Raw genomic sequence first — 27,890 nt, 5'->3', positions numbered from 1 at the left:
CAGTTAAGTGTCTCATTCAGAATCCGTGTCTCTTCCCTGTGCTCTCCTGTTCTACTTTCTTATTTATGGCTGAGCTCTGGTCATCCATCCTGAACTGCTTCTAGCCCTTCCCTCATCAGCCTCTTCTCCTCTTGCCTCCTTTTCATGATTCACCTCCAAATTCCCACATGCTTCAATACCACATCACATCCTTCTGCAAACACATCTTAGATCGCTATCAAAACTAGATTGCTGGGCTTCCCTGGTGGCGCAGTGGTTGAGAGTCCGCCTGCCGATGCAGGGGACGTGGGTTCGTGCCCCGGTCCAGGAGGATCCCACATGCCACAGAGCAGCTAGGCCCGTGAGCCGTGGCCTCTGAGCCTGCGCATCCGGAGCCTGTGCTCCGCAACAGGAGAGGCCACAGCAGTGAGAGGCCCACGTACCACACACACACACACACACAAAAACTAGATTGTCGTCCAACACTGGCCTCTAGGTTCTTTGTCCAGACTCCTTTGGCCAGCAGTGTATCACTCACCTCCTTGGCCTACCCCTACCGCTGCCTTACCCATCTGTGTTTGACAGGTCTCTTCAGATCTGGACCTATTGTTAGATCCAACCCAACTTTCTCAATGCATCCTATTCAGCCCTTTGTGATACTGGCAAAGCATCCCACAGCTTTGTCTCCTTGAAGCTAGAAATAGCACCTGCTGAGAAAGAAACAGTGGTCTATATCCATTTCACTTGTACATGTCACAAGGATTCCTATAATTTCATTTAAGTGCTTTCTTTTAACAAAAAATGGAATGTCACTATGGCAAAAGTTTCTAGAAATGCATTATTTCATCCAAATTATGGCCAAGCAAGAAAGACAGGGATGTAACATGAACTGTCAATGTCCCACCATGTGTTAGTTGGTCACCTTCCGCGTCACTCCATCCATCCTTGGTCTTTCTGACTTAAATTCAGAGGACACAAGAGGACTCAGTAGGGAAAGCATCCACTTTCTCAGCCTGAAAAGAAAGCAACATTATTTAAATATGATCACAGGTGTACTAAAGACCACTTGAAAAGGAAAACGACAACCTTAGGACTGGGGGAGGAAATCACTCAAAACAGCACAGGCTTCCAATCACCCCAGGATCTGAGAGGTTAAGGATTTGTCTTAGCAATCATTTTATTTCAGAAAATGATGTATTTTTCCTTTCATGAAAGTAGTTTACTCCGCTCTTGAGTGAGACTTTTAATCTTAGACCAGAAGATTTTTCTTTGACAGCACTGCTCCAGTAGATGAATGAGGGAAGTATGACTCCTGCCCAGGAAAACAGAGGCCAGACTGCACCTCGTGTTCGTTCATATTAGTCTCACAACACACTGAGGTTTGCAAGTAACTTCATGCCAGGAGGAACAACAGATGTGTCATACATGCATATCATTAGGCCAAGCAAGTGCTCGGGCCACTACCAGCCCTTCCCCCTCCTTTGGGTGAGATCATTAAAATCACCTATTCCTCTATATTGCTTTCTTTTGGCGTTGCTGTAATGTTCTGTTTAAGAGTATAGGGTTTCCCTGGTGGCGCAGTGGTTGAGAGTCCGCCTGCCGATGCAGGGGACACGGGTTCGTGCCCCCGTCCGGGAAGATCCCACATGCCGCAGAGCAGCTGGGACCGTGAGCCATGGCCATTGAGCCTGCGCATCCGGAGCCTGTGCTCCGCAACGGGAGAGGCCACAACAGTGAGAGGACCGCGTACCGCAAAAAAAAAAAAAAAAAAAAAGAGTGTACAGCACAGGGAACTCTGCTCAATATTTGTAACAACCTAAATGGGAAAAGAATTTGAAAAAGAACAGATACGTGTATACGTGTAACTGAATCACTTTGCTGTACACCTGAAACTAGCACAACATTGTAAATCAACTATACTCTAATGTAAAATAAGAATTAAAAAACAAAGCAGTGGCTTCCCCGGTGGCGCAGTGGTTGAGAGTCCGCCTGCCGATGCAGGGGACACGGGTTCGTACCCCAGTCCGGGAGGATCCCACATGCCGCGGAGCGGCTGGGCCCGTGAGCCATGGCCGCTGAGCCTGCGCGTCCGGAGCCTGTGCTCCACAACGGGAGAGGCCACAACAGTGAGAGGCCCGTGTACCACAAAAAAAAAAAAAAAGAATAAAAATAAATAATAAAATAAGCACTTTATTTTTAAAAATAAAATTCAAAATAAAAGTTTTAAAAATTGTTTAAATAAAATTAAATTAAGAATCAAAAAAGGGAACAATAGTGAGGAAAAAATCCTCAACTAGGAGTAAAAATCTAAAATTTTCCCACTAGGGCTTCCCTGGTGGCGCAGTGGTTGAGAGTCCGCCTGCCGATGCAGGGGATACGGGTTCATGCCCCGGTCCGGGAAGATCCCACATGCCGCGGAGCGGCTGGGCCCATGAGCCATGGCCGCTGAGCTTGTGCGTCCGGAGCCTGTGCTCCGCAACGGGAGAGGCCACAACAGTGAGAGGCCCGCGTAATGCAAAAAAAAAAAAAACAAAAACAAAGCATAAAATTTTCCCACTAGAAGAAACAAAGTTCAAATGAATTCATATTCAATGAGCAAATTTTAAACACAAGGCTCTGTATATCACTCGAGATTGCTCTGTTAGACACTATGTTGATCCCTTTGCATATTTGGTCCTATGAAATATAGTCCTCAAGATGTCCAACTACAGGAAATTGGACAAAGAAAATTCCTGTGACCTGAAATAAATCAAACTGAAGGCAAAAAACAAACAAAAACGAGTATACAAGATAACCCTTGTGATTTGAATGTGAATTCCTTATTATCATTATTTCACATGGACAAATGCGGACTTTGAAGCAATGAGCCTTTTTTCCTTTCCCAGACCCCAGCTATCTGCAACATGTGTCCTGGTTGTCTTAGGAGAGTGAGATTCTTTTGGGATTCTGGGTTGACCTGTTGCTCAGGACCAACAAGCCAGCGGGACGAGCCACTCAAGGAGCTGGCTCATGGCAGTCAGCACGTACACCTTGGGTAGCTCAGATGTGCTGGTTTCTAGCCAGTGACATGCTTTGTGTCAAAGACACAAGGGTCTGTTGTTCTCACTCACAATGCAGAGCTGCTCCCATGACACCAGGGGGATGTTGTAGTGAAGCCCTTGCTCCTGGTGGAAGCTGGTTTCACATTACATACTTTTATTTGAGGTACAGGAAAGGCCATTTACCAAACTGCACTCGTAGATCATTGAAAATTCATGCTTCATTTTAAATACAAAATACAAATTGAAATAATTACTGTATGTCCAGAGATTTTTATTCAACTTACAAATTTACTAATTGATTCTCTCTTTAAATACTTCATGAGCATTGAAGTACTTCAAGCCAACATCACAGCGTAGGAACACTTTACTTATGTGAATTCTAATCTAGGCTTTGGTAAAACAAAAGAACAATGTAGTTTTCATTCAGTGTAATGGCTGAGGAAATAGCAGTGTGTTTCAACACTTCAACAGTTATGTGCTTAAGAGATAGTGGAATATTGATAATAGAGTATTGTGTCATGTTCTCATGGGTCTTCTAAGAGACCTTCAGGGCTGCTGACTTTAGAACCTGACATCTAAGTAAGATGAGATGCCACTATATTATAAAGCCTTCATACTTCTTTATTTTCCTCAATTCTGTCAGCTTCATTTTTTTTAATTGAAGTATAGTTGATTTACAATGTTGGGTTAGTTTCTGGTGTACAACAAAGTGACTCAGTTTTACATATATATATATATATATATATATATATATATATATATTTATATACACACACACACACACACACACACAGACTCTTTTCAGAAAAGAATATATATATTCTTTTCAGACTCTTCCATTATAGGTTATTACAAGATATTGGATATAGTTCCCTGTGCTATACAGTAGTACCTTGTTGTTTATCTATTTTATATATAGTAGTGTGTATATGTTAATCCCAAACTCCTAATTTATCCCTCCCCGCCTTTCCCTTTTGGTAACCATAAATTTGTCTTCTTTGTCTGTGACTCTGTTTCTGTTTTGTAAATGAGTTCATTTATATCATATTTTTAGATTCCACATATAAATGATATAATATTTGTCTTTTTCTGTCTGAATTACTTCACTTAGTATGATAATCTCCAGTTCCATCCATGTTGCTGCAAATGGCATTATTGCATTCTTTTTCATGGCTGAGTGGTATTCCATTGTATATATGTACCACATCTTCTTTATCCATTCAACTGTTGATGGACACTTAGGATGCTTCCATGTCTTGCCTATTGTCAGTAGTGCGGCAATGAACATTGGTTGCATGTGTAATGAGTCCAGTGGTCTTTTCAAGAAGGATATGCTCTCTAACTTTGAGTAACATAGCTTCTATAAGCCTGGATCACCACATCTACATAAGGAACGTGGTAAAGAGTGAAGACCCCTACATCCTCCAGCCTACCTTCCTGGTGCCACTGGTCATAGAAAGCTATTGACATTTAAATTAACTAAAATTAACAGCTCATTTCTTTGGTTGCACTAGTCCTTTTTCAACGACTTACTAGCCACATGAGGCTGGTGGCTACTAGCCTGGAAAGCATGGCTGTAGAACATTTCCATCATCACAGAAAGTTTCCATTGGAAAGCTCTCTTCTAAAGTAGTTCAGTTATTTTTATACGTGTAAGAGGTTTGGGAGGAAATTAATGAATATGTTCAGAATTATATTCTTGGTGAAGATGGAGATTTAACATAATGTTAGTTCCAAAATGATCAAAGATCCTAGTATAGACGCCAGGCTTTGTGAAGTAGCTTATATATGAGTATGTCGAGCATAATACAAACAGAGTAGTCCCTCTTTCCAGAAAAAGCCTCGTCTTTGCTGCCATTCACACCTTGATGTGTGCCGTTCTCCTTGTGTGAAATAATCTTTCCTTTTATTGCTTATTAAAATCTTTCACATCCTTCAAGCACCATTCAAATTCCTTTTTAGGTCTTACCAACTTATGCTGACTTCCATGCCGTCCCCTGCAATCTGTGATCTTCCAACTTTAGTAGTAACGTAGAGGCAGAGGCTTTATCACACACTCCATCTGTCACGCTTTACTGTGTCATTGTCCCCAACCCATCAGACATTCTTTGTACACAAAATCTCCGAAATTCTTTGTACACCATGACATCTTGAAAGTACTTGCCACAGATGGTTGTTCATTCAGCAGATGTTTGTGGAGGGCCTACTGATTGGAAGTTACTATCCTAGACATCAGGGAAGGAGGAAAGAGGTGGCAAATAGATAAATTTGTAAATATTTAGGAAGTTGGAGCAAAGCCAGGGATGATTAATGCATACCCATTCATAATTTATTTTACCATTTTATCTGTTTTATAAAAACTACCACTTAAAATGAGCAGTACAAGTGAATGTCAAGTTCAGATCAAGATCATTGGACATGAATTTGGCTTTTTTCTTTTTCTTTAAAGATTACACTGCTCCCCAAAATTGAGCAGGGAAGCAGCAGGAAGTTCCTTTCCGGCTGTCACAGTATAAATAGAAGGTATACAGTGGAGCTGCCTTATCAGGGAAGGTTTTAGTTTTTATATTAAACCCAAAAGTTATGTTAACTGAGATGTTCTTTTTATTTATTTACTTGTACACATAGGTGAAAGAGATTAATTGTAGCAAGAGTCCCAAGAGAATTTTGGTCTTGGGATTTCTAGCTCCATGAGCTGAAACACAGTATTTATCCAGCGTGGGGCTGTGAGACACATACCAGGTGGTGATGGTCCCTCTCATAGGCGCACGTTGGACAGTTTTGTGCATGTCGAGGCTGGCGAGGCTGAGGTTGGGGCATGGGAAGTGCAGGATACCGGGAGCTGGTCATGGTGGTGCTGGGTTGCTCCAGGCTCTGGCACCTGCGGGTAAGGAGGGGAAACAAGTCGCCTGACTGGGACTCACTCACACCGCCAGCCCCTGCGCCCCTGCTCTGCCTTCTGTTTGAGTCATCCTGTCATGTGTGGTTGCAGTTTTCCCATAGGAAATAAGACCACAACTACACAGTTCACAAAGTCAGCCTGGCACTTGCTTGAAATTTCCACAACACTTTCAAATAAACATTAGACAGGGGGCTTCCCTGGTGGCACAGTGGTTAAGAACCTGCCTGCCAATGCAGGGGACACGGGTTCGAGCCCTGGTCCGGGAAGATCCCACATGCCGCAGAGCAACTAAGCCCGTGCACCACAACTACTGAGCCTGCACTCTAGAGCCCATGAGCCACAACTGCTGAGCCCACGAGCCACAACTACTGAAGGCCGCGCACCTAGAGCCCTGCTCTGCAACAAGAGAAGCCACCGCAATGAGAAGCCCGCGTGCCGCAACGAAGAGTAGCCCCCACTCGCCTCAACGAGAGAAAGCCCGCGTGCAGCAACAAAGACCCAAGGCAACCAAAAATAAATATAAATAAAATAAATAAATGTATTTTAGAAAAGAAAACATTAGACAGGAAGGCAGTTTAGTTGTTGATAAAAATGTATATTTCCTTATACCCCAAAGAATTGAAGTCTGGAAGAGAAATATTTGTCCATTCCCCCACACACACACTTTTAGCACAGCAGCATTATTCACAGTAGCAAAAAGGTGGAAACAACCCACGTCCATCAGTGGATGAATGGATTTTTTTTAATGTGGTATGTCCATACAGTGAAATATTATTCAGCCTTTAAAAGGAAAGAAATTTGTAACATGCTACATCATGGTTGAACCTTGAGGTTCATGCTAAATAAAATAAGCCAGATGCAAAAAGATACATACTGTATGATTCCACTTATATCAGGTACCCTGAGTAGGCCGATTCATAGAGACAGAAAGTAGAAAGGTGGTAGCAAGGGGCTGAGGGGAGGACAGAATGGGGAGTTAGTGTTTCACGGGTACAGTTTTAGTTCTGCAAAATGAAAAGGGTTCTGAGGGTTGGCACCACAACAACAGGAATGTGCGTAACAGTACAGAACTGTACGCTTCAAAATGATTAAGATGGTAAATCTTCTGTTATGTGTATTTTACCACAATTTAAGATTAAATATATTATTCCTGGGCTTCCCTGGTGGCGCAGTGGTTGAGAGCCCGCCTGCTGATGCAGGGGACACGGGTTCGTGCCCCGGTCTGGGAAGATCCCACATGCTGAGGAGCGGCTGGGCCCGTGAGCCATGGCCGCTGAGCCTGCGCGTCCAGAGCCTGTGCTCCGCAACGGGAGAGGCCACAACAGTGAGAGGCCCGCGTACCGCAAAAAAAAAAAAAAATATATATATATATATATTATTCCTTGAAAAAAAATTCGTTGTTTAAAAACTAAAAATAAGTCAAATACCCACTCACACTAATTCCTTCATTGTCATCCATTTACTATCACCTTGTTCACGTGTGAGTTTTTTTCAATTATTACCTTATAGAAAAGTCACGCTCACTTTTCCTTTCCAGATCCATCTAGAGTTCAGTAAATAGTGCATTCTGTTCATTAAATGTGTCATGAGTAGTACTAATCTGTTTTGTTGTTGTTTTGTTTCACTTCCAGGGAAAACATAAGTCTTTAGTTAGCCCTATTGCCCTCACACCATCATAATAATATTACATAAGGTTTGTGCAGCGTGATATTTGTAACACACTGCATGGCTTCAGTGCTTGGAGTGAAATGAGTACAGCAGCATATTCACCTCTCCCGCTAGGAATGAGGTTGCATGATTCAGCCAGATTTAAGGGGCTGCATTCTTCCTTAGCCCTCCTGTCCCACAGCAGCCCACAAACCCCCCACCTGAGCTGCTCTAGAGGGCTGGAGGAGCCCAGGTGAGCCAGGTTGCATGAGACCTATCACACTGCTTGGGTGACACCATATTCTGTGAGCTGCCTTCCCCTGAAAAAGCGTAACTGTCACATCACATGGAATCCTTGCTTTGTCAACAGGAAGGTCAGAAAATATTTATTCATTTATTCAACTGTATATTGAGAGCCTACTCTGTAGTCCAGGGGCTGTACTGTATCCCACCTCCACGTGAACAAGAGGTGGTCCTTGACCTCAAAGAGTTTATAGGCTATTCTCAATTCTTCAGCTAATGAACATGGAATCTTTCACATTAGAAGTTACACTCGAGGTTTTCTCTAGCCCAGACTCAACTTTGCACTCATGCGGTAATTCTCCTGCAGCAACCCTGGAGCCATACTCGGCTTACCCTGAACTCTGCCAGAGTAAAACAGCTCTGGTTATTATAGCTTTTCCTTAAACATTTCCTTCTAATTTCTGTCCTTGCTTCACCTTCTGCCTTCCTGGAAAATAACGATCATTTCTTTCTAGAGTTGTCCCTTCTAGAGGTGGAGATTCTTCTTCTTCTTTTTTTTTTAAAGAATCAACTTTATTTATTTTTGGTTGTGTTGGGTCTTCGTTGCTGTGCGTGGGCTTTCTCCAGTTGCGGCGAGCAGGAGCTACTCTTGTGGTGCGCAGGCTTCTCTTGTTGCGGAGCGTGGGCTCTAGGCGCGCGGGCTTCAGTAGTTGTGGCACCCGGGCTCAGTAGTTTCGGCTCGCGGGCTCTAGAGCACAGGCTCAGTAGTTGTGGTTCGCAGGCTCAGTAGTTGTGGTACACAGGCTTACTTGCTCCGCAGCATGTGGGATCTTCCCGGACCAGGGATTGAACTGGTGTCCCCTGCATTGGCAGGCGGATTCTTAACCACTGCGCCACCAGGGAAGTCCTGAAGTGGAGATTCTTCTCTGATTTCTCTTATGACATGGTTTACAAAAGGCCCCTTACCACCTGGTAGATTTCAGCATCAGAGTTTGATCCTGGCACTGTTACCATCCGAGGTCCATCAGTGCATCCCAACAGGGCGTGGGCTTTGCTAGCAGCCACTCATTGCCAGGCCCTGCTGAACCTCTGGTGCCATGTTAACACCCAGGTCAGAGCATTACAGGGCTATCGGATGGCAAAGAAGAGAACGCCCACGTGTGATTGAGGACGGTCAGTACAGGCTTCCTGGAGATGCTGGCCATTGAGACAGATCTTAGAGCGCTCAGGGAGTTTTAGCAGAGGTGATCTTGAGTTTTTCTTACTTAGGTACATTTTAAGAAGGTTAGACTTGCAGTAGAGTGGGGGTGGGTGTTAGAAGTGAAGAAACCAGTTAGGAAGCTTTCATGGTAGGCGAGACCTTTTAACATCTCAACCAAGAGCACTTTGAAGGGTCATCTTCCCCACATCCTCACCCACGCTTGAAATTCTCATATTTTCAGTTTTGCTGATCTCATGGTTGTAAATTGTTTTTTCATCATTTTAACTTGCCTTTCCTTGATCACTAATGAGATTGGGCATTTTTTCATATTGTTATTAGTCACTCTTTTGCCTAGTATTAAATATTTGTTTGTCTTTTTCTGAATTTGTGGGAGTTTTATGCATTCTAGTAACTAATCTTTAAATATTTGCAAGCATCTTCTCCCAAACTGTTCCTTATGCTTTATCCTTATTTCTGATGTCTTTTTTTTTTTAATACAAGAAACTTTAAATTTTGATGTCAGGTCTATAAATCATTTCCTTTAAGGCGGAGTCTGTTGTTACCTTGTTTAAGAAATCCTTCCGTACCTCAGGATAATAGAGTTCCCCAAATTTTTTCCCCAATATGTAGAGTTTTGATTTTGAAGATTTTGCCTTTGTTCCATATTGGACTTATTTAGGGGCCTGGTGTGAGGCAGGAATTTAATTTTATTTCTCCAGCCAAAAGTCAGTTGAATAGTCAGTCCTTTCCCTGTTTTGTACCATGTCTACTATATACTGTCCCACACCTGCTGAGGTGTCCTTCTGTGTTCTTTGTTATCTTCCCTTGATTAATCATCTCGTCCTGTGCCAATACCACATGGAATTAATCAGCATAGTTTTGTAGTATGATTGATACCTGGTATGGCAAGTCCCTTATCTTTGTTTTTTTGGTTTTATTTATTTTTGAAGTTATCTTACCTATTTATGCCATTACTCTTCATTATGAATTTTAAAATTGATTTTCCAAGTAACCTAAGTGCTCTTGGGATTTTTATTGGAATTGGATTGAACTAATAGATTAAGTTTGAGAGACCGACCTCTATTCAGTGTTGCGTCTCCTCATCCATGAACAAAGTATTTCTCTCTGTTGATTCAGATCCTCTTTTATGTCCTTCAGCGAAAGATCATAATGACTTGCACCTTCATTTCTTTTTTATTTGTTGAAACATCCAATATTTCAGTTCCAGACCACAGAGCAACTCTACAGTAATAAAAACTGTAGTAATAAAAAATACATTTTAAAGTAGTTTGGGGTACTATCAGATTGGCAGAGCAGAGCTAGCTTTTATTTTCTCCTGTTAGGTAACTCTCCTCCTGTATATATCAGCAGTAATTCATGCAAACGTACCACTTGCCACTGCCCAGCAAAGTCCTTGAGGTGGGCCATGAGAGGCTTCCGCCCCTTGGCTGACGTCCATTCCATCAGCACTTGGTCCAGCAGCCCTTCACTGAACAGTACATCCACCAACCGTCTTCATTATACCTATGTGTTTTCTACCCACAGTGAAATTAGGAACAATTTTGTCAAATGCTTTGCTTGAATTAAGAGTCACTTTATCCATGGCACATTGCTTTCCTAATGACCCATCCTTGTTTCTGAAGGCCACTTTTAGTATTTTACTAGCAACCTATATCCAAGTGTTGCGTCCAACATTGTGGAAGATTTTTCCATCTCCTCCCCACACACTTACTTGCCCATATCTAGTCTTCTCAGATTTTTCCCATTCTCCTTGTTGTGTCATAATTTGCTAAAGTGACACTAGGTTCAACCTCTGGTTTTCCAATAAAGTGTTTGATCACATTAACACTTATATTAAAATCTCAACCCATTCCTGCTCACCAAAAAAAAAAAAAAACCAATTTGTTCTTTAGAACTGCTACATTTCTGTCATATAACCCAAGTTGAGACCCACTTAAACACCAGCACTATTTAGTTAGGAGACTTATGTTCTGACTTAAAAGGTCACTAAAAAGCATAGTATAAACTACATTTTTTAAAAGGATGCAGTGGATAAGAATGATTTAACTAGGGGCTTCCCTGGTGGCGCAGTGGTTGAGAGTCTGCCTGCAAATGCAGGGGACACGGGTTCGAGCCCTGGTCTGGGAAGATCCCACATGCCGTGGAGCAACTAAGCCCGTGAGCCACAATTACTGAGCCTGCGAGTCTGGAGCCTGTGCTCCGCATCAAGAGAGGCCGCGATAGCGAGAGGCCCGCGCACCGCGATGAAGAGTGGCCCCCGCTTGCCACAACGAGAGAAAGCCCTCGCACAGAAACGAAGACCAAACACAGCCATAAATAAATAAATAAAAATTAAAAAAAAAAGAATGATTTAACTAGATAAGCAGCCTCTGAACTGGCTGAGCATCTAAGGCTTCTTACTTGCTAGTTGATCTCCGATATGAAAATTTCAGGACGTTAAGGATGATAGAAGAGAAAAGTGTTTGCTTCAAATACTACAGCTGATGAGGAGGGAATCTGGTCGTGAATTTTAAGCAATTACAGAAAATCTCACTAAGCTCTCCCTTAATTCTTTAACCAGATTGAAGTTAACGATTTTGTTGTCATTTGTGTTTTCCCAGCTTCCAATTGTGGAAAAGATAAGAACCATCGCCCAGGCTGTCTATGGAGCCGAAGATATTAAACTCTCTCCGGAGGCACAATCCAAAATAGATCGTTACACGGAACAGGTAAAAGTTGTGCATTTAGGGGGGAAAATCCAGTTTAGGCTTTTGAAATTATTCACCTTGACTGGAGAGCTGGTGTATGTTCCACCAGCTGAACTTGACTTAATCTACTCTGTGGTCTACAAAAATTGAATTAATGTCCTTGGGTAGGACGTTAAGTGTAATTATGGTGAGAGTACACACATCATTGACTTTTATGGTTATAAATTTGTCTAATAACAGGTGGTATCCATGTTTATCTGTGTGTGTGATCTTTAGCCCCTGCTAGTCAGCCAGAAACACTGAAACCGTTCTTGGATGTGCAGCAGTGGAGTCGAGAGTTAAATAATCTGTGGTGCTTCCTCCTACTGTCTTAAAAATGGTAGCATGGTGCCAGGTTAGTCAAAGAGGACTGCAGCACATAAAGTTGGGGGTGCTTGGTATTCTTTCTTATACAAGTGTTTCATTGGCTTGGGGCTGAAATTGTCCACAATGGCCGAAGGCTCCATCACCTTCTGCCGTGCACATGGCCAAGATTCAGCAGCGAGAATCTAGTCTTGTACTGGTTATGTCAAATAGGCTCCACTGCAGCGTGTTCGGCCACCTTAAAACCAAAGGGGCCTTGTGCCTCAAACCCCCCCTCCCGTTTGCTGTGATCAGATAGAAGTCAGAGCTCTTCAAGAACTTGCTGGCAGGGCTTCCCTGGTGGCGCAGTGGTTGAGAGTCCGCCTGCCGATGCAGGAGACACAGGTTTGTGCCCCAGTCCAGGAAGATCCCACATGCCGCAGAGCGGCTGGGCCCGTGAGCCATGGCCACTGAGCCTGCGCGTCTGGAGCCTGTGCTCCGCAACGGGAGAGGCCACAACAGGGAGAGGCCGCGTACCGCAAAAAAAAAAAAAAAAAAAAACAGAGCTTGCTGGCAAAAGAGCTTCATGATGAGTATCACTGATCTATTTTTTTAATCCCCCAACTCCTAAATTCTATTTTTAAAGCATATTTAATATTTTGTCCTATGCTACCAGCACTAGCCAGAGTATTCTCCCAGGTTTGGTAAGATAGTCAGCAATTCATTTCTTCTTAGGATTTTCCAAGAGCTTAGAATGCTCTTGGCTTGTGCTTTTTAATAAATGATCCTCAAACATTGCTGTACCCACTGGCATTGTTCTGCCGTGAAACTTTCACTCATGTGCAATGAAATGAGTAAAATAAGGTCAGTTTCATGAGGTGTTTTTTTTTAATAAGTTTTTAGTAATTCTATTGAAGGACTATCATTGATTCTAATATTAGGTCCTTCCTGATGTTTTCTCAGGCTAAAATCTTCTTTCTTTTATGAAGTAATATGGTGATGGTATATAGCATATTGGGTTCGTAAAAAATATATTCTTACTGGCAGACTTTTAAATTGGCAAACCCATATCAGTTCATAAAAATTATTTCAATATTTGATTGATCTCTGAAACCCAAAATTATGGGCACCATTTCTGTAGGGCAATTGTGATCGCCACCCAGCAGATTTCTGATCCATATCTAAGAGTAAAGGGAACACCCCACCCCCAACCCCAGTTGATAGTACTCCGAAATCTTCCAAATAGTTCTAGGTTGAATCATAAGAAATTCTGTGTGGGTTACCTCTGAAGATTGCATTCCTTTTATCTCTGTCTGTCCACCGAGGGAATGTTCCTTAAAAGTTACGCGTCAAGTATGTGGTTGCAGTTACTTAGCAACGTCTCTAAGGAGGCACTGTGTACCCTTAATCGGGACCAGGCAGCGAGGACACTGTCCTTTTTGTGAGACCCCACATGTGACTTCCTCCCCTTTCACCTTTGGAACTCTGGGTCAGGCATCGCCTTTGGTCCTTAAAAATAGGAGGCTTAAATAGTGACCTCATCTTAGTTCCTATAATGTAATCGCAGATCAAATAGCCATGATTCATAAAACAACACAAAGAGGCTCTTTGCTTCCTGACAGCCTCTAAGAATGAGTGAACTACGGGACTAAAAGCCTTGTTAAGAGCCTTTCTCCAGATTACCTTTCTGACTGCCGGATATTAATATCCTTAGAAAGTGGTTTCTACAGCTGCTGCTGTTGCCGCCTCTTTACCTGCAAATAACCACCTTTTCTTCAAAGACACACATAATGCTGCCTTTCTGTAACAGGAATTACCCCAAATAAGTAATAGACACCCTTAACTTGCCAGGTGATGATCTCGTGCAGATGAGTTTTTGTCCCATCTTCTTGTCCAGTGAACAGGCAGTAACAAGCACTGTTGTGTGTGTGGATCTGAGTCGTGGGGATTCTGTGGAGTGTGGGTCACACACGTACAGGAGATGAACGTTTATGCTCAAGGAACACCTTTCCTTTCCTTTCTTACAGGGTTTTGGAAATTTGCCCATCTGCATGGCTAAGACCCACCTCTCCCTGTCTCACCAATCTGACAGGAAAGGCGTACCCAAGGATTTCATTCTACCCATTAGTGACGTACGGGCCAGCATAGGCGCTGGGTTCATTTACCCATTGGTTGGAACGGTGAGTGTGTCACATTCTCCAGAAACCTTCCCCAGTCTGTGTTGTCACCATGCCTGAAATCCTTATGCTCTGGGAACGCCTTCCAGATCGGGTATTGGGAAGTAATTAATAGTATTTGCTCTTTTCCTAAATACTCTCTTCCACCATGAAAAATGCACCTGCCATCAGGGTGTGGATTTTTCTTTTCTTTAGATCACATGGTCAGGATCCCTTGAGTCATAAAGTCGGTTCCCCCCTCATAGAACATGGAAGAGAATAATTTGGGAGGAGCCAGTCTGCTGTTGAAATGTGGGGTGGCTTAGTGTAGGGCTTCTGGATCTTCACATCACTGTACTCAGAATGATAAGACTTCACTGTGGTGGGATAGATGGAGGCCACCACCATGTCCAAGAGACAGGACCAGCCCCCCGCCCCCAGGGCTGGGGAGATCAGTCTTTCAGCCTTCACCTCTTTGTCAGCACATTAAGGGGGGAGCTCTGCCTAAGAAAATGAGCAAATCACATGAGTTCTCGTTTTTGACCTTGTTGTGACGGGACATTGTTGCTATGGGATGGTTATCATTATTTCAAAGCTTCTCTTTGGACGGAGGGGAGATAGCACGGAAGTGGAAGCTTATCAAAGCACTTAAAATCCACGGTGATAGGCTTAATACATAACATGCTTCATTATAGCCACACAGAGATACGGTGGTTTTCCTTGGTTTGTCCTCTCATCACGGGACGCCCTGGATTAGATTCAGCACAAAAATCTTGATCGTCTCTGTTGCTGTCATCGTTGTTACAAGCTGATCCAAGTCCAAACAGGAAACGTAGCAATTTTTTAAATAAGCCACGTGGCTCTGTTGTTTAAGCAGTGGATGGGTAAAAAGTGCATAATGAGTACAGAGTTGCTTGCCTGCGTGTTTACACGTTTCGTGTGATATTGGGCAAAGTGTTTCCAATCAGCGTTTTTTGAATTCTTAATGCCTGTGATGCACAGAGATACTAACGGGTAGCCGTGAGGATATACTAAGAGGAGCGCTGGGCTGAAGAGCACAGAGGCGTCCAGTAAGTGTGGTGTTGGTGTTGGCATTTGAAATGCTCTCAGGGCACAGGGGAGGCGGTAGCTATTTCTTACCAGGTTGGGGGCAGGGGGTATGTGGAAGAAAAAGAGAATCAACCTCTGAACTGGGGAAACAGTGAATTTTGACTCAAAGGCACAGAAATACATGGTACCCTTCCCAGCGTGGTCCAGTGTGGCTGGAGTTGGACAGGGGTTGAGAGGCTGAGAAACGGGATTAGGGTAGCAACACCAGGCCAAACTGTTAAGGATGTCAGCTGCCATCTTAAAGACCTTGGATTTTATTCTGTGCACACTGGGGAGTTACTGCAAGGTGGGTTTTGTGCCTGGTTTTTATTCTTTCTCTCTTTTTTTTTTGGCCGCGCCACGTGGCTCGCGGGATCCTAGTTCCCTCACCAGGGATCGAACCTGCGCCCTCAGAAGTGAAAGCACAGGGTCCTCACCACTGGAAAAGAAAAATGTCTGATTTATATTTTAGAAAAATAGCTCTGGTAGCAATGTGGAGAATGTTTAGAGGAAAGGGAACCAGACCCAGGGAGATGTCGGCTGAGGCCAGAGGTAATCCAGGTCGGCATGGCAGCCGTAGAAGTAAATATGGGGAGTAGAGATGAATTCGAGGTATATTTTGAAGGTAGCCACCTGCACGTGGGGCTCGGGGGAAGGGACACATCTAGCCTGAGTGTAGACGGTGATGCTGTCCGTCGTGGAAGGAACACAGTCAAGAAGACAGATGGGCAGGGCCAGAAATGCGTCTGGCCAGGACGTAGAGAGCTGAAAGGGCTCATAGGATCTGTAAAAAAGGTCTGTGAATCCATGAGAAATACAGACACAATACTCAGAAGAAAGGAACAGGCAGGAAGAAGGCCCCGAGAGCTTTAAGAATATACATGAGGGTGGACACAGGGGAGAAGCAAGGATATGCATGAGAGAAATAAGCGGTAAAGGATGGTACTAGGAAAACAGCCATGTTTCCGGAGCCAACGGGGTAACAGGAGCCCTCGAGGGTCTGTGCAGAACCATCGTAGGCGGCACGGGGAGGCCAGAGAGTAACCACAGGAGCTGGCGGTGGAGTTTCCCACTGAGGGAGGCATAGCGACGGCGCTGGAGGAGAGAGAAGGGTTCAAATAAAACAGGTTCTGAATGGTAATTTTAGAAAAGGTGCAACTGAAGGTAAAAAAAAATCAGATCGGTGGTCCAGGGGGCAGAGGGGGGGAGGGGACAGGTTGCAGAGGGGCACCAGCGACCTTTTGTGGGTGATGGAAATACTCAATATCAGCGGTCCCCAACCTTTCTGGCACCAGGGACCAGTTTCATGGAAGACAATTTCTCCACGGATGGGGGGTGGGGGGCGTTTCAGGCGGTAGTGCGAGCGATGGGGAGCAGCAGATGAAGCTTCGCTCGCTCCCTTGCCGCTCACCTCCTGCTGTGCGGCCCGGTTCCTAACAGGCCGCGGACTGATACCGTTCCATGGCCTGGGGGTTGGGGACTGCTGCTGTATATTTTAATTGTGGTGGTGGATCCATGACCCTATACATGTGTCAAAACTCATAGACCTACACGGTTTTTTTTTGTTTTTTTGCGGTACGCGGGCCTCTCACTGCTGTGGCCTCTCCCGTTGCGGAGCACAGGCTCCGGACGCGCAGGCTCAGCGGCCATGGCTCACGGGCCCAGCCGCTCCACGGCATGTGGGATCTTCCCGGACCGGGGCACGAACCCGTGTCCCCTGCATCGGCAGGCGGACTCCCAACCACTGCGCCACCAGGGAAGCCCAACCTACACGTTTTTAAAGGGTAAAATTTATTTAGTATAATTTAATCCTACCTCAGTTAACAAAAACACGAGGGGAGCTTGCTTTATATTCCTTAGAATGGCCTCCCTGATGGCAGCCCCTCAGGGCCAAAGATCTGGTCTTCAGTCCATGAAGGCCTTTGCTTAGCAGAGCACAGCCGGGTAGTACCCGCCCAGAGGGACCAGGGACAAGCGGCCACGAGGGTCCCAAAGAGCATGGAACAGTGGACACAACTGAGGAGGGAATTCGCCAAGTTCCTAATCTGCCCTGTCTTGTCCTGCACAGATTTGAAATCCCACAGTAGTTCTCCCAACAAATTCATTCATTCAGGGAACGTGCACATGGCCCTGTGCTCCATGCCGTAGGGAGCCCCCAGTAAAGCAGCTTTCTCCACTTTAGGCAGCTAGTAAAGGTAGATGGAAGGGAATTAACAAAGACAATGGTTTGGTGTAAAGAATTGTGAGTCAATAAATGATACCTTCTGAGTGTCTGAGCTTTTAAGAGTCATCAAATACCAATCATAATTTTAAATCTGTGGGGTCACTAAGCAGATAGATGCTGTGAGTCTCCTCCCACCTCACCTAATGCCCTCACATCCACAGCCTTGTAAGACCAGGTCAGGAAAGCCAGGGTTCCGTCAGCCACGGCTGTGTGTGTGCCCTACCACTGGTCCATCCCTCCCCCCCTCTGCTCCTCCTGGACCCGGGCTAGCAGTTAGAAAATGAAGGTGTGAGCAGTCCTCGAGGGGTGGCCTCCGGCTGCCTGGGTTCCCTGAGGAGGTCCTGTGCCTCCACCCCCGGGTGGAGCCGTAAGCGGCAGGGCCCCGCGGTAAAATCCTCCAAAACAACCACGTGAGGAGCGAGGAAGGAAGAAGTTCCTGGAGGTCAGGAAGCATCACGTGGAGGCGGTGACCTGCGGTATGCGTTCTGTGACAGAGCAGGAAGCCGCTGGTGTCCGGGGCAAACGCACCGCAGGAGGCCAGGGTCGCCGAATAAGGGCTGGTATTTACTTTTACTTGACCCCGTCCAGGGCCCTGCCACAGTCTGTGAGAATGCTTCTAAGATTCATCATCCGTGTGGGAGACACAGTTGTAGTAATTTCCTGCTGAGATGACCGAGGCAAAGGGGGATGGGGACACTGGGGGGGACTGGCTCCTGCAGGTGGGAAAATTCTAGCCTGATGAATCACCCTGACTCAACACGGGCTGATGTGAGTGCCTCTGAAGCACACATCCGTCTCTCCCCTCCAGAAAAAAGCCCAAACTGAGTCCTCAAAATCAGAAAGCCCCTCAGTTATTCTGCATTGCTTGTTCATTCATTCATGCATTCATTTATACCTGTCGGGTGGGAGGTGCTGTAAACCACATGGAGGTGAACAAGCTCCAGTCCTCTCCTGAGGGGCCTTACGGCAGATGCTGGCAAATAAAATCATACACCTGCAGAACACCGTGGGCTTTATAGCGAAGGAGAAATCCCTTCTGGTGTGTCCTCAGGGGAGGCCCGTCCTCCTGGCTACCTAGTAGGTCTAAAAGTGGAGGATCTCAACACAAGTGTGTCCCTCCTCAAGCAATAAACATCTCCAGCTTTGCTGACTTTGGGAGATCGCACGGTGAAGTGCTGGAGAGTTCGGTTTTTTCCCCTCCAGATTTAGTTTTCTAAATATTTACTTTCACCTCCCATCCTTACTTATAGGCCAAAGTTTTCTACCACTGAATGATTTCATCATGTTTTATTTAGTTACTGCTTTCATTGGAGTTGATCACCAATTTGTGACCTCCAGTTGGTGTAGACACTTTACCAGTACATTTCACTTCCTGGTGCTGTTTTTATAGAAGCACCCAGTCGTACATGGGTTCCTCAGCTAGGGCCATCTAAGACCTTTGCCCCATCCTTACGTGCGCTGACAGTGTTTTCTATCTCATATTTCCTTCCTAAAATATCTTCATTCCTACTAAGCTCCGTGTGTATCCTTGCCTCTCTTTAATGACGTTATTCTTGTAAATCCTTTCAGCATATTATCGAAAGCTACAAAAGAGTATAAAATCCTTGACCAACACACCACCACTTAGTACATCTCCTTGTAAGAAATAGTTTAGCAAATCCAGATCTTTGATGTGGGGAGAAAAGAGCAGACTGTTTTTAAGATTTTCCAACCCTATATTCTACAGATTACCCTGTTAAGTTTCCAAAAATTCTTTCAAAGCTTATGGTTTAGAATGCTCAATAAATCTCATAACTTATAAAACTTCTCCAAAACAATCTCATTCCCCACCCCTTCCCCAGTTTAGTAGGTGGTCTTTCTCTGGTGGTCCCATTGCTTTGATATTGTCTTTAGGGTTTTATAATTTATCAGGGCTGTTTAATCATTTGACATAAATTTCATGACATAAAAACATTAATATGTAAGCAAAGTTTATGAAATTATATTACTGGGAAGTAAATTACATTCCATATAGAAAAGACTAAAAAGACACCAAAATGTTGACGGGGGCTATGATATTACGAACAGCTTCTTTTCTTTTCTGCTTATTTCAAATTACTGCATCAAGTATACGTCACTTTCATAACATGAAAATACAATAAATAGAGAAATGGTACACTGAAAGTACTTGGGGAAATGTTTAGCCAGGGCCAGTTAGTTGCAAGGGAGTCAGAGTACACGTATGGCAGGCGGAATTAGGCTGGTAGCATCATCTTGCCCTTCCTGGCTGTCTTGTAGTGTTTTAACACCTGAAAATTGGGACACCAAAGAATGGACAAAAGAGCTGGAATGTTCCTCTAAGAAGTGTACTCCCGAGTATGGTCTGTCGAGTCTTGTCAGATGTTTGCTGGCCCCAAATTCTGCTAAGGAAATGCAAGATCGTTTCTTCCATGTTAATTTGTTTTCTTGTGGGGCTTCCTCACACAGTGACATGTTGTCAGAACAGTTGGCTTGGAGAGGTATCCAACCAAGTGTGAATTCCTAGCAGAAGTCCATTTGAAGGTAGTTTTTGGTGTATCGGACTATTTTCCTTTGATATCACATTGAGGCAATAAGATTGGCTCCTTAGAAGAACTTAGAAGTCTTCTTGAATATGAAGTCTTCTCTACTGACAAACTTAGGACACAAAATTAGGACCTAATGGTTATGTTTTTTTTTTTTTTACATCTTTATTGGAGTATAATTGCTTTACAATGGTGTGTTAGTTTCTGCTTTACAACAAAGTGAATCAGTTATACATATACATATGTTCCCATATCTCTTCCCTCTTGCGTCTCCCTCCCTCCCACCCTCCCTATCCCACCCCTCTAGGTGGTTACAAAGCACCGAGCTGATCTCCCTGTGCTATGCGGCTGCTTCCTACTAGCTATCTACCTTACGTTTGGTAGTGTATATATGTCCGTGCCTCTCTCTCGCTTTGTCACAGCTTACCCTTCCCCCTTACCATATCCTCAAGTCCATTCTCTAGTAGGTCTGTGTCTTTATTCCCGTCTTACCCCTAGGTTCTTCATGACATTTTTTTTTTCTTAAATTCCATATATATGTGTTAGCATACGGTATTTGTCTTTCTCTTTCTGACTTACTTCACTCTGTATGACAGACTCTAGGTCTATCCACCTCATTACAAATAGCTCAATTTCATTTCTTTTTATGGCTGAGTAATATTCCATTGTATATGTGTGCCACATCTTCTTTATCCATTCATCAGATTATGGACACTTAGGTTGTTTCCATCTCCGGGCTATTGTAAATAGAGCTGCAATGAACATTTTGGTACATGACTCTTTTTGAATTATGCTTTTCTCAGGGTATATGCCCAGTAGTGGGATTGCTGGGTCATATGGTAGTTCTATTTGTAGTTTTTTAAGGAACCTCCATACTGTTCTCCATAGTGGCTGTACCAATTCACATTCCCACCAGCAGTGCAAGAGTGTTCCCTTTTCTCCACACCCTCTCCAGCATTTATTGTTTCTAGATTTTTTTGATGATGGCCATTCTGCCTAATGGTTATTAAGGACAAGAATATGAGCTGGAATCTTGGGCTTAAGCCATCGTGCAGTTTATCCTGAAGGGATTAGGACTTCCTACAGGGTTTACATGGTGTTTGGTGCCAGTTAGAGCCTTTCTGGGGGACACAGTGGCTACTTGAAACTGTGGAGAGAATCCTAGTGCTTTGGCCTCACAGACCAATGGGGAGAGAGAAGCATCTAGGCTGGGGGCTGTGAGATGCAGTGCGTCAGAGCTCCCGGTCCGTCTGGAGCAGTGATTCTCGCTGGGCAGTTCCCCTGTCCCTTCCTACACCCTTCACTTTGGTCCCTGTGCTCTTTCGGGAACAGACCGTGTGATCCTGGACACTGAATATATGTACATGCCATGATTGGTCTGGGCTGGCCCCATCAGAGCACGGAAATCTGTCCAAGGAAAGGGGACTGAAAAATCAGCAGTGAAACAAGCAGCTCATTGAACGAGCAAACGGGCCCTGGTGTGGCCTTCATTTCCACTCTGTGACCTGACCTGGCCACATCTCTACCCAGGTGCCCCACTGACAACCTCGCTTGGCTTGACTCTGGAAAGCAGGAAACTGCTGGAGCGTGTTTGGGAAATCAGTGATGTCATCCACAGCGAATGCTGGGTGGAGAGTTACTGGTCTGCGGGGAATGGGGGCCAGTGAAAGAGCAGCTGGGGCCCCACCCAGCCAAGTCACTGCCGTTTTCTTTCTCACATTTCAGTTAAGCTCACTTTGTTTTCCGTTCTCCTCCCTCTCCTGTAAAAGTATGTACTGAATGTTTTGTTTCCGCTGCATCTGATTCAGGTCAGTGATGAAGTTATTCTGCAGCTCAGTGGGGAGACGTGTTCCTCCTGGCACACCAACCCTACTCAGGGACGCATAGTTATAAACTCAGTCCACTTGGCTAGGCGTGAATTCATTCAGACCTTGTAGGTTTCAACCCAGTGCACTACTCCTCACATTTTCCAGAGATTCATGGCCAGGTACACACACTCACTCCTCAAGCTGCCTTTATTTTTTAAAATAAATGTATTTATTTATTTATTTTATTTTTGGCTGCGTTGGGTCTTCGTTGCTGTGCAAGGGCTTTCTCCAGTTGCAGAGAGGGGGCTACTCTTGGTTGCAGTGTGCAGGCTTCTCATTGGGTGGCTTCTCTTGTTGCGGAGCACGGGCTCTCGGCATGCAGGCTTCAGTAGTTGTGGCGCATGGGCTCAGTAGTTGTGGCTCGTGAGCTCTAGAGCACAGGCTCAGTAGTTGTGGCACACGGGCTTAGTTGCTCCGTGGCATGTGGGATCTTCCCAGACCAGGGCTCGAACCCGTGTCCCCGGCATTGGCAGGTGGATTCTACACCACTGCGCCACCAGGGAAGTCCCCCCCAAGCTGCCTTTAAATGAGATGGCTAAGCAGTCGTGTTGTAAAGAGCTTCCCGTCCTGTGAGGTCACACAGAAGGTCTGTCGGAAGCTCAGCATTGGGCATATTTCCTGTAAAATCATCCACTCCTGTCTCCTTTCCCTCACTCTCCTCTTGCCTTACTTTCCCCCCACCCACCACCCACCCCCCGACAAATAAAGAAACTCTTAGCTTATTTTTTAAAAGTCTCTTCAAGTGACCTTCCTAACTCCCATGTTCCCTGGCCCCAGTTAGCCCGACACCTGAAATCTCTGTGATTAGTTTGAAATAATCCAGACTCGCTGCACACATTGCCCGCAAGCCTCCCCTCCCCATCTGGCCTCACTTCCTTTGTATCGCTGTGTCCTTTCACCCCATTTGTGCGGACCTGGTCGGCTTCCTCTTCTCCACCCAGCTTGGGTCTCTCTCCCACTACTCTTCTTATCTCTACATCAGGACTTCCTGCTTTCTCCCAGACGTGCCCTTCCTCTAGGGCAGGTATCCTTTGCTTCCTCTTATCCTGAGGTGGCTGCAGCAAGTGGCCCAGTTGCTTTGTGACCATGCCCGCTTCCCGGTGTCCAGAGGAGAGGCACACGTGTGTCTGTCCAGCAGGAGAGAACTCGTCCCTGCCTTTTCAGTATGGCATGTTTCAGCGAAAGGAAAGTGACCAGCAGCATTCTCGATTTCCAGAAACTGTTTATCAGATTGATGAGACACAGGAAGCTTTGTGACTCAGGAAAATGTTTGCCCCTCTACCACATACTGTTATCTAGGTCTAGTCCATTTGTATCAATGACCTTTTCTCCTGGAGTTTGATGCTAATGTTGTGTTTTTTTTAAATAATGTGGTTTTAAATTTTTTATTTATTTTTATTTTTGGCTACGTTGGGTCTTCGTTGCTGTGCGCGGGTTTTCTGTAGTTGCGGCGAGTGGGGGCTACTCTTCGTCGCAGTGCAAGGGCTTCTCATCGCTGTGGCTTCTCTTGTTGCGGAGCATGGGCTCTAGGCACTCAGGCTTCAATAGTTGTGGCATGCGGGCTCAGTAGTTGTGGCTCGCGGGCTCTAGAGCACAAGCTCAGTAGTTGTGGCGCATGGGCTTAGTTGCTCTGTGGCATGGGGGATCTTGCCAGACCAGGGCTCGAACCCGTGTCCCCTGCACTGGCAGGCGGATTCTCAACCACTGCACCACCAGGGAAGCCCAATGCTAATATATTTTTAGCATAAATATAAAATTACTTCAAATGAAATCAGCCTCAGCCAGGGAAACATGCTGAGTCATAACGTTACCAGATATTTCTATTATTGAGTTAATTATTGTTTAATTGGGTTAAAATTTTAACCTACCACTAGTAATCCCTATGTGTAGGCTCTGTCTTACTTTCTATGAACCTAGAAAAGGGTACTTGTGATGCTTAAGTGTCCACCTCTATCATCAGGATATTGACCTTTTGTTTTCTCTAGGGATTGATGAAATTGGCCCATTCCTCTTCCACTTCCATCTCTAGCCTACTTGTTTCCTGCCACATTTAGTAGTTTGGATTCAGAGCATAAAATTGCCAATTAAGATATACGCAAGTCAGGGCTTCCCTGGTGGCGCGGTGGTTGAGTGTCCGCCTGCTGATGCGGGAGATATGGGTTTGTGCCCCGGTCTGGGAAGATCCCACATGCCACGGAGCGGCTGGGCCCGTGAGCCATGGCCGCTGAGCCTGCGCGTCCGGAGCCTGTGCTCCGCAACGGGAGAGGCCACAACAGTGAGAGGCCCGCGTAGCGCCAAAAAGAAAAAAAAAAGATATACGCAAGTCAGAAAGACATCCATAAAAGTATCTGGTACTCATGGCACTTCTCTTTATTCTATGCCTTTTTGTTGCATTCGTTTACTTTGTTATCCTAGTCTTTACTAAGAGGCATATAGTCGGAAGCAGCTAAGCAGTTTAAGAAAGGGAAATCAAATTAATACAAACCAAAATACCAGCTTTCAAATTAAATAACTGGGGTACCCTCGGAGTCAGTTTGAGCATTTGGTGGGAAGGAAGGAATAGGAAGAAAAGCTAGATTTAGAAGAAAAATATGACACTTTCAAACTGGGATTGTAATTTGAGGGAAGAATATAGTTGATATTATCTGGAACTCATAGCAGTTCACAGGCTTAACTATGTATGTGTTCATCAAAGTATCCACCCATGGACATCAGATTAAACGTTCACATAAAAATAGTATATGTCCCTGTAAAATATTTGTGGTATACTGCTTTTGGAAAAGTTGATTCCCCCCTGCTGTTTTCTGGGTATCATTGAAAATTCAAAACATTTTATACCAGTGACTATAGCCAGATCTAATTAAATCAGGGAACAAGTATAAAATAGGTATTAGAGGAATAATTTATGTTGGGTTAAGTGATCAAACGGAGGTATTTATATATATATATAGTCCCTGGAAGACCCAGAATGAAAATTCACAGTCACATTGTCACCCTTCTGTAAGGATTTCCAGGGGTACCTGCATTACGTATGTGCCCTTGGCCCGTGTGCTGAGGGGGAAACCTAGGGCTAAGAATACAAGCTGAATCCATAGTGTATGTCAGTCTCCTGTTTGAGACTTAACCCAACCCCAAGAATCAGCTCTGGGGAGTGTAAAGCCTGTGAAAGTCACTGGGTGACCCCTGTGCTCCTTTGTACCTTCCAAAATCCATCATCCAGTTCTCAACTTTATCTGTGTTTCTTCTCTGAAGACATATTTACTCACTCCAGAACCTTCCCCCAGGACTGGCACTGTGACCCCCTCCTCACCTCCCAACCCTGCATTTCTCACTCAAGCACACCTCTGCCTTTGTGCGGCCAGCTCTACCCAGCTAAGATCTCTTGCACTTATTTCCTTTGGGTGTCCTATCCTTTATCAAGTCGCCTTACCCAGTGTCTCCTGTTAATCCAGGCCTCCCCAGGGTAGAGACCCTGCCTTTGGTTCCCTTGATCTGTCCACACTGGGGAGTCCAGTGTAGAACGTACGGGTGAGCCAACCCAGCATGAGGGATTGTAATTGTAAGCCAGCTGCGCAGAGGGCACGGGGGTCCTTAAGGTGTCCTCTGCCGATGTGACCTCACAGTATCAGGATCGCCACTCCAGTCCCAGTCTGGAAAAGCACATCTTGTAAGAAACTAAGGGGACAGGCTCAAATGCCCACCTATCTTTTTTTTTTTTTTTTTTTTTTTTTTTGCGGTATGCGGACCTCTCGCTATTGTGGCCTCTCCTGTTGCGGGGCACAGGCTCCGGACGCGCAGGCTCAGCGGCCATGGCTCACGGGCCCAGCCGCTCCGCGGCATGTGGGATCTTCCCAGACCGGGGCACGAACCCGTGTCCCCTGCATCCGCAGGCGGACTCTCAACCACTGCGCCACCAGGGAAGCCCTGCCCACCTATCTTATCTGCTCGTCACTCCAGCCTTTCGGGGTCAGTGCCGTAGCCCTTCTTTTCAAACCAGTTACTGACCAGCAGTGCTATGAATCAGGTCTAAATATATTTTTCTTAACGTGTTTAGTTAGATATGGACTTACAGATCGAATATCCCACCAAGCTGTGTCACTTGGCCTATGGCCTTTTGTGTGGAAACTGCTTGTCACATTTTGTGTTAATGCATCTCAGCCCTCATTTCAGTGGGAATAACGATAGTAGTAATAATAATAATAAATAATAGCTGTTCTTACTACAGGCCAGACACTCTTCCCAATGCTTTATATAGATTAACTCATTCATTACTCCTCGGACCAGCCCTGTGAGCCAAGTTAGTGATAAATGGCCAAGGAGAGTTCTAGTGCTCCGTGAATATTAAGGTTTATGAGATCTTTGCACAAGAATAACTTAAATTTTGGACATCTTGATATTTTCTTTTCAGTAAGTCAGTCAGTGTGTATTCCCGATGCCGTGTGTGCTGCACACTGAGACATAAAACAAAGCATAAAAGGTGGTGCCACCCTCCAGGGACAGCAGGATGCTTGGATAATAGAGCATCAACACCAGGAAGTTAAAGCAAATGGTTTGTGCAGTTTGCTTGCCACAAGGAAGGCATAAATGATCCATGCAGTAAAACCTCAAAGAAAGCCAAGACCACAGTGGGTCTTTGGGTAGGCTGGGAAGATTGGTTAGAGATTGGGGCCTTGAGTAACATACTGGGGCATACTAGGACGTTTGAGATTTTGTGGGTGGAGGACCACCTGGCATCAGTCACCTGAAGGAAGTAGAGACAGGTCAGGAGCCCTTGAGTGCATGTGGTAAGCCCAGGATGGGGGCAATAACGGTGGAAATGGAGAGGATGGTGTGTGGCCAGGAGACGACTGGGAGTCACAGAAACTGAACATGGATGGAATATGAGGAGGGGGTCCAAGGTGACTCCCGAGGACCTGGAAGGAAGAGCTCACAGAGAGCGAGCTGGTGTTGCAGTGGAGGTGACTGGGAGCTCCATGTTGTCTGAGGTGCCTGTTGGATTTCCCTGTCAAGTCATCCATCAGCCAGTTAGAAATTCGTTTTTGGAGCTCAGGAGAGAGGCCAGAGCAAAAACATGGAGACTTTTTTTACATTCGGGTGATACACAGTCTCCAAGTTCCCTTCCAATTCAAAACGTTGTTGCCTGTCTGATACGCACTGTGCACTGGGGGACCGAGTCGGGAAAGACCCAACCCCTGCCCCGGACGCTTAGTGCTGACAGACTCATAGATCCAAGCAAAGTGTTGAAGGTGCCGGGTTGAGGAAGGGGCGCTCGCTTCTCCTGAGGGAAAGGACGGCCGTGCAGAGGACCTGCCTGGAAGTGCCCTTGGTGTCCTGAAAAAGGGCAGCGTTTAGGGGGCAATCATTCCAGACAGAGCAGTGGGCAGGCACCTGACTGCAGGTGGCCTTAGACCCTGTAGTTAGGAGTTGAACTTGACCCTGAAGGCAGCGGGAGGGAGCCCTTAACCAGTGTAAGGATGTAATAAGATCATTCCAAGGCCTCTGCCTTGACAGCTCCAGGGGGCCCTTCACGGCAGTAAGTGTGAATGGTTGTCCCTGGGCGTGGGCAGGGCCACCTCCTGCATGGCCACAACACAAGGTCTCTGGGTCATTCTTTATTGCCTTTGAGGCAGAAAAGCAAAACTTCCAGCAGTTTCCCTTGCCCAGGCTGGTGAGCTCTGTTCCAGGATGGACCTTGTACTGGGTAACCAGGAAAGCCAGAGGTGTCAAAACGGGCAGCTCCAGGCTGTGTCTGGGGACAGATGAGTTGTTTCTGCACTCTATGTGGTCGCCTGTAGTGAAATACTATTGCTGTGTCCATTTAGTCATTAAGCCTCAATAATTTGGTTTCTGAATGGACCGTGATTTGCTGCAGGTCAGAGGCTTTTAAAGTTGTTTCAAGCTACATTACACAAATAAAGAGAATTCTCCTAAAAATAAAGGAAGTAAT

At 45.2% G+C, this 27,890-nt stretch overlaps 1 protein-coding gene across 3 annotated transcripts in view; it reads left to right on the top strand.

The window, feature by feature from the left end:
- The window catches only part of MTHFD1L (methylenetetrahydrofolate dehydrogenase (NADP+ dependent) 1 like), a 198,655-nt gene that overhangs the window by 130,958 nt on the left and 39,807 nt on the right, over window positions 1-27,890 (top strand). For all 3 annotated transcript variants that reach the window (XM_082633842.1, XM_082633840.1, XM_082633841.1), the window contains 2 exons: window positions 11,635-11,742; window positions 14,091-14,243. In XM_082633842.1, coding sequence (XP_082489968.1) covers window positions 11,635-11,742; window positions 14,091-14,243 — 261 coding nt within the window. The remainder of the gene's footprint in view (window positions 1-11,634; window positions 11,743-14,090; window positions 14,244-27,890) is intronic.

This window comes from Mesoplodon mirus, assembly GCF_964341445.2.
Source record: "Mesoplodon mirus genome assembly, chromosome: 10".
Lineage (NCBI taxonomy): Eukaryota > Metazoa > Chordata > Mammalia > Artiodactyla > Ziphiidae > Mesoplodon > Mesoplodon mirus.
This window is presented reverse-complemented; position numbering and strand designations above follow the sequence as displayed.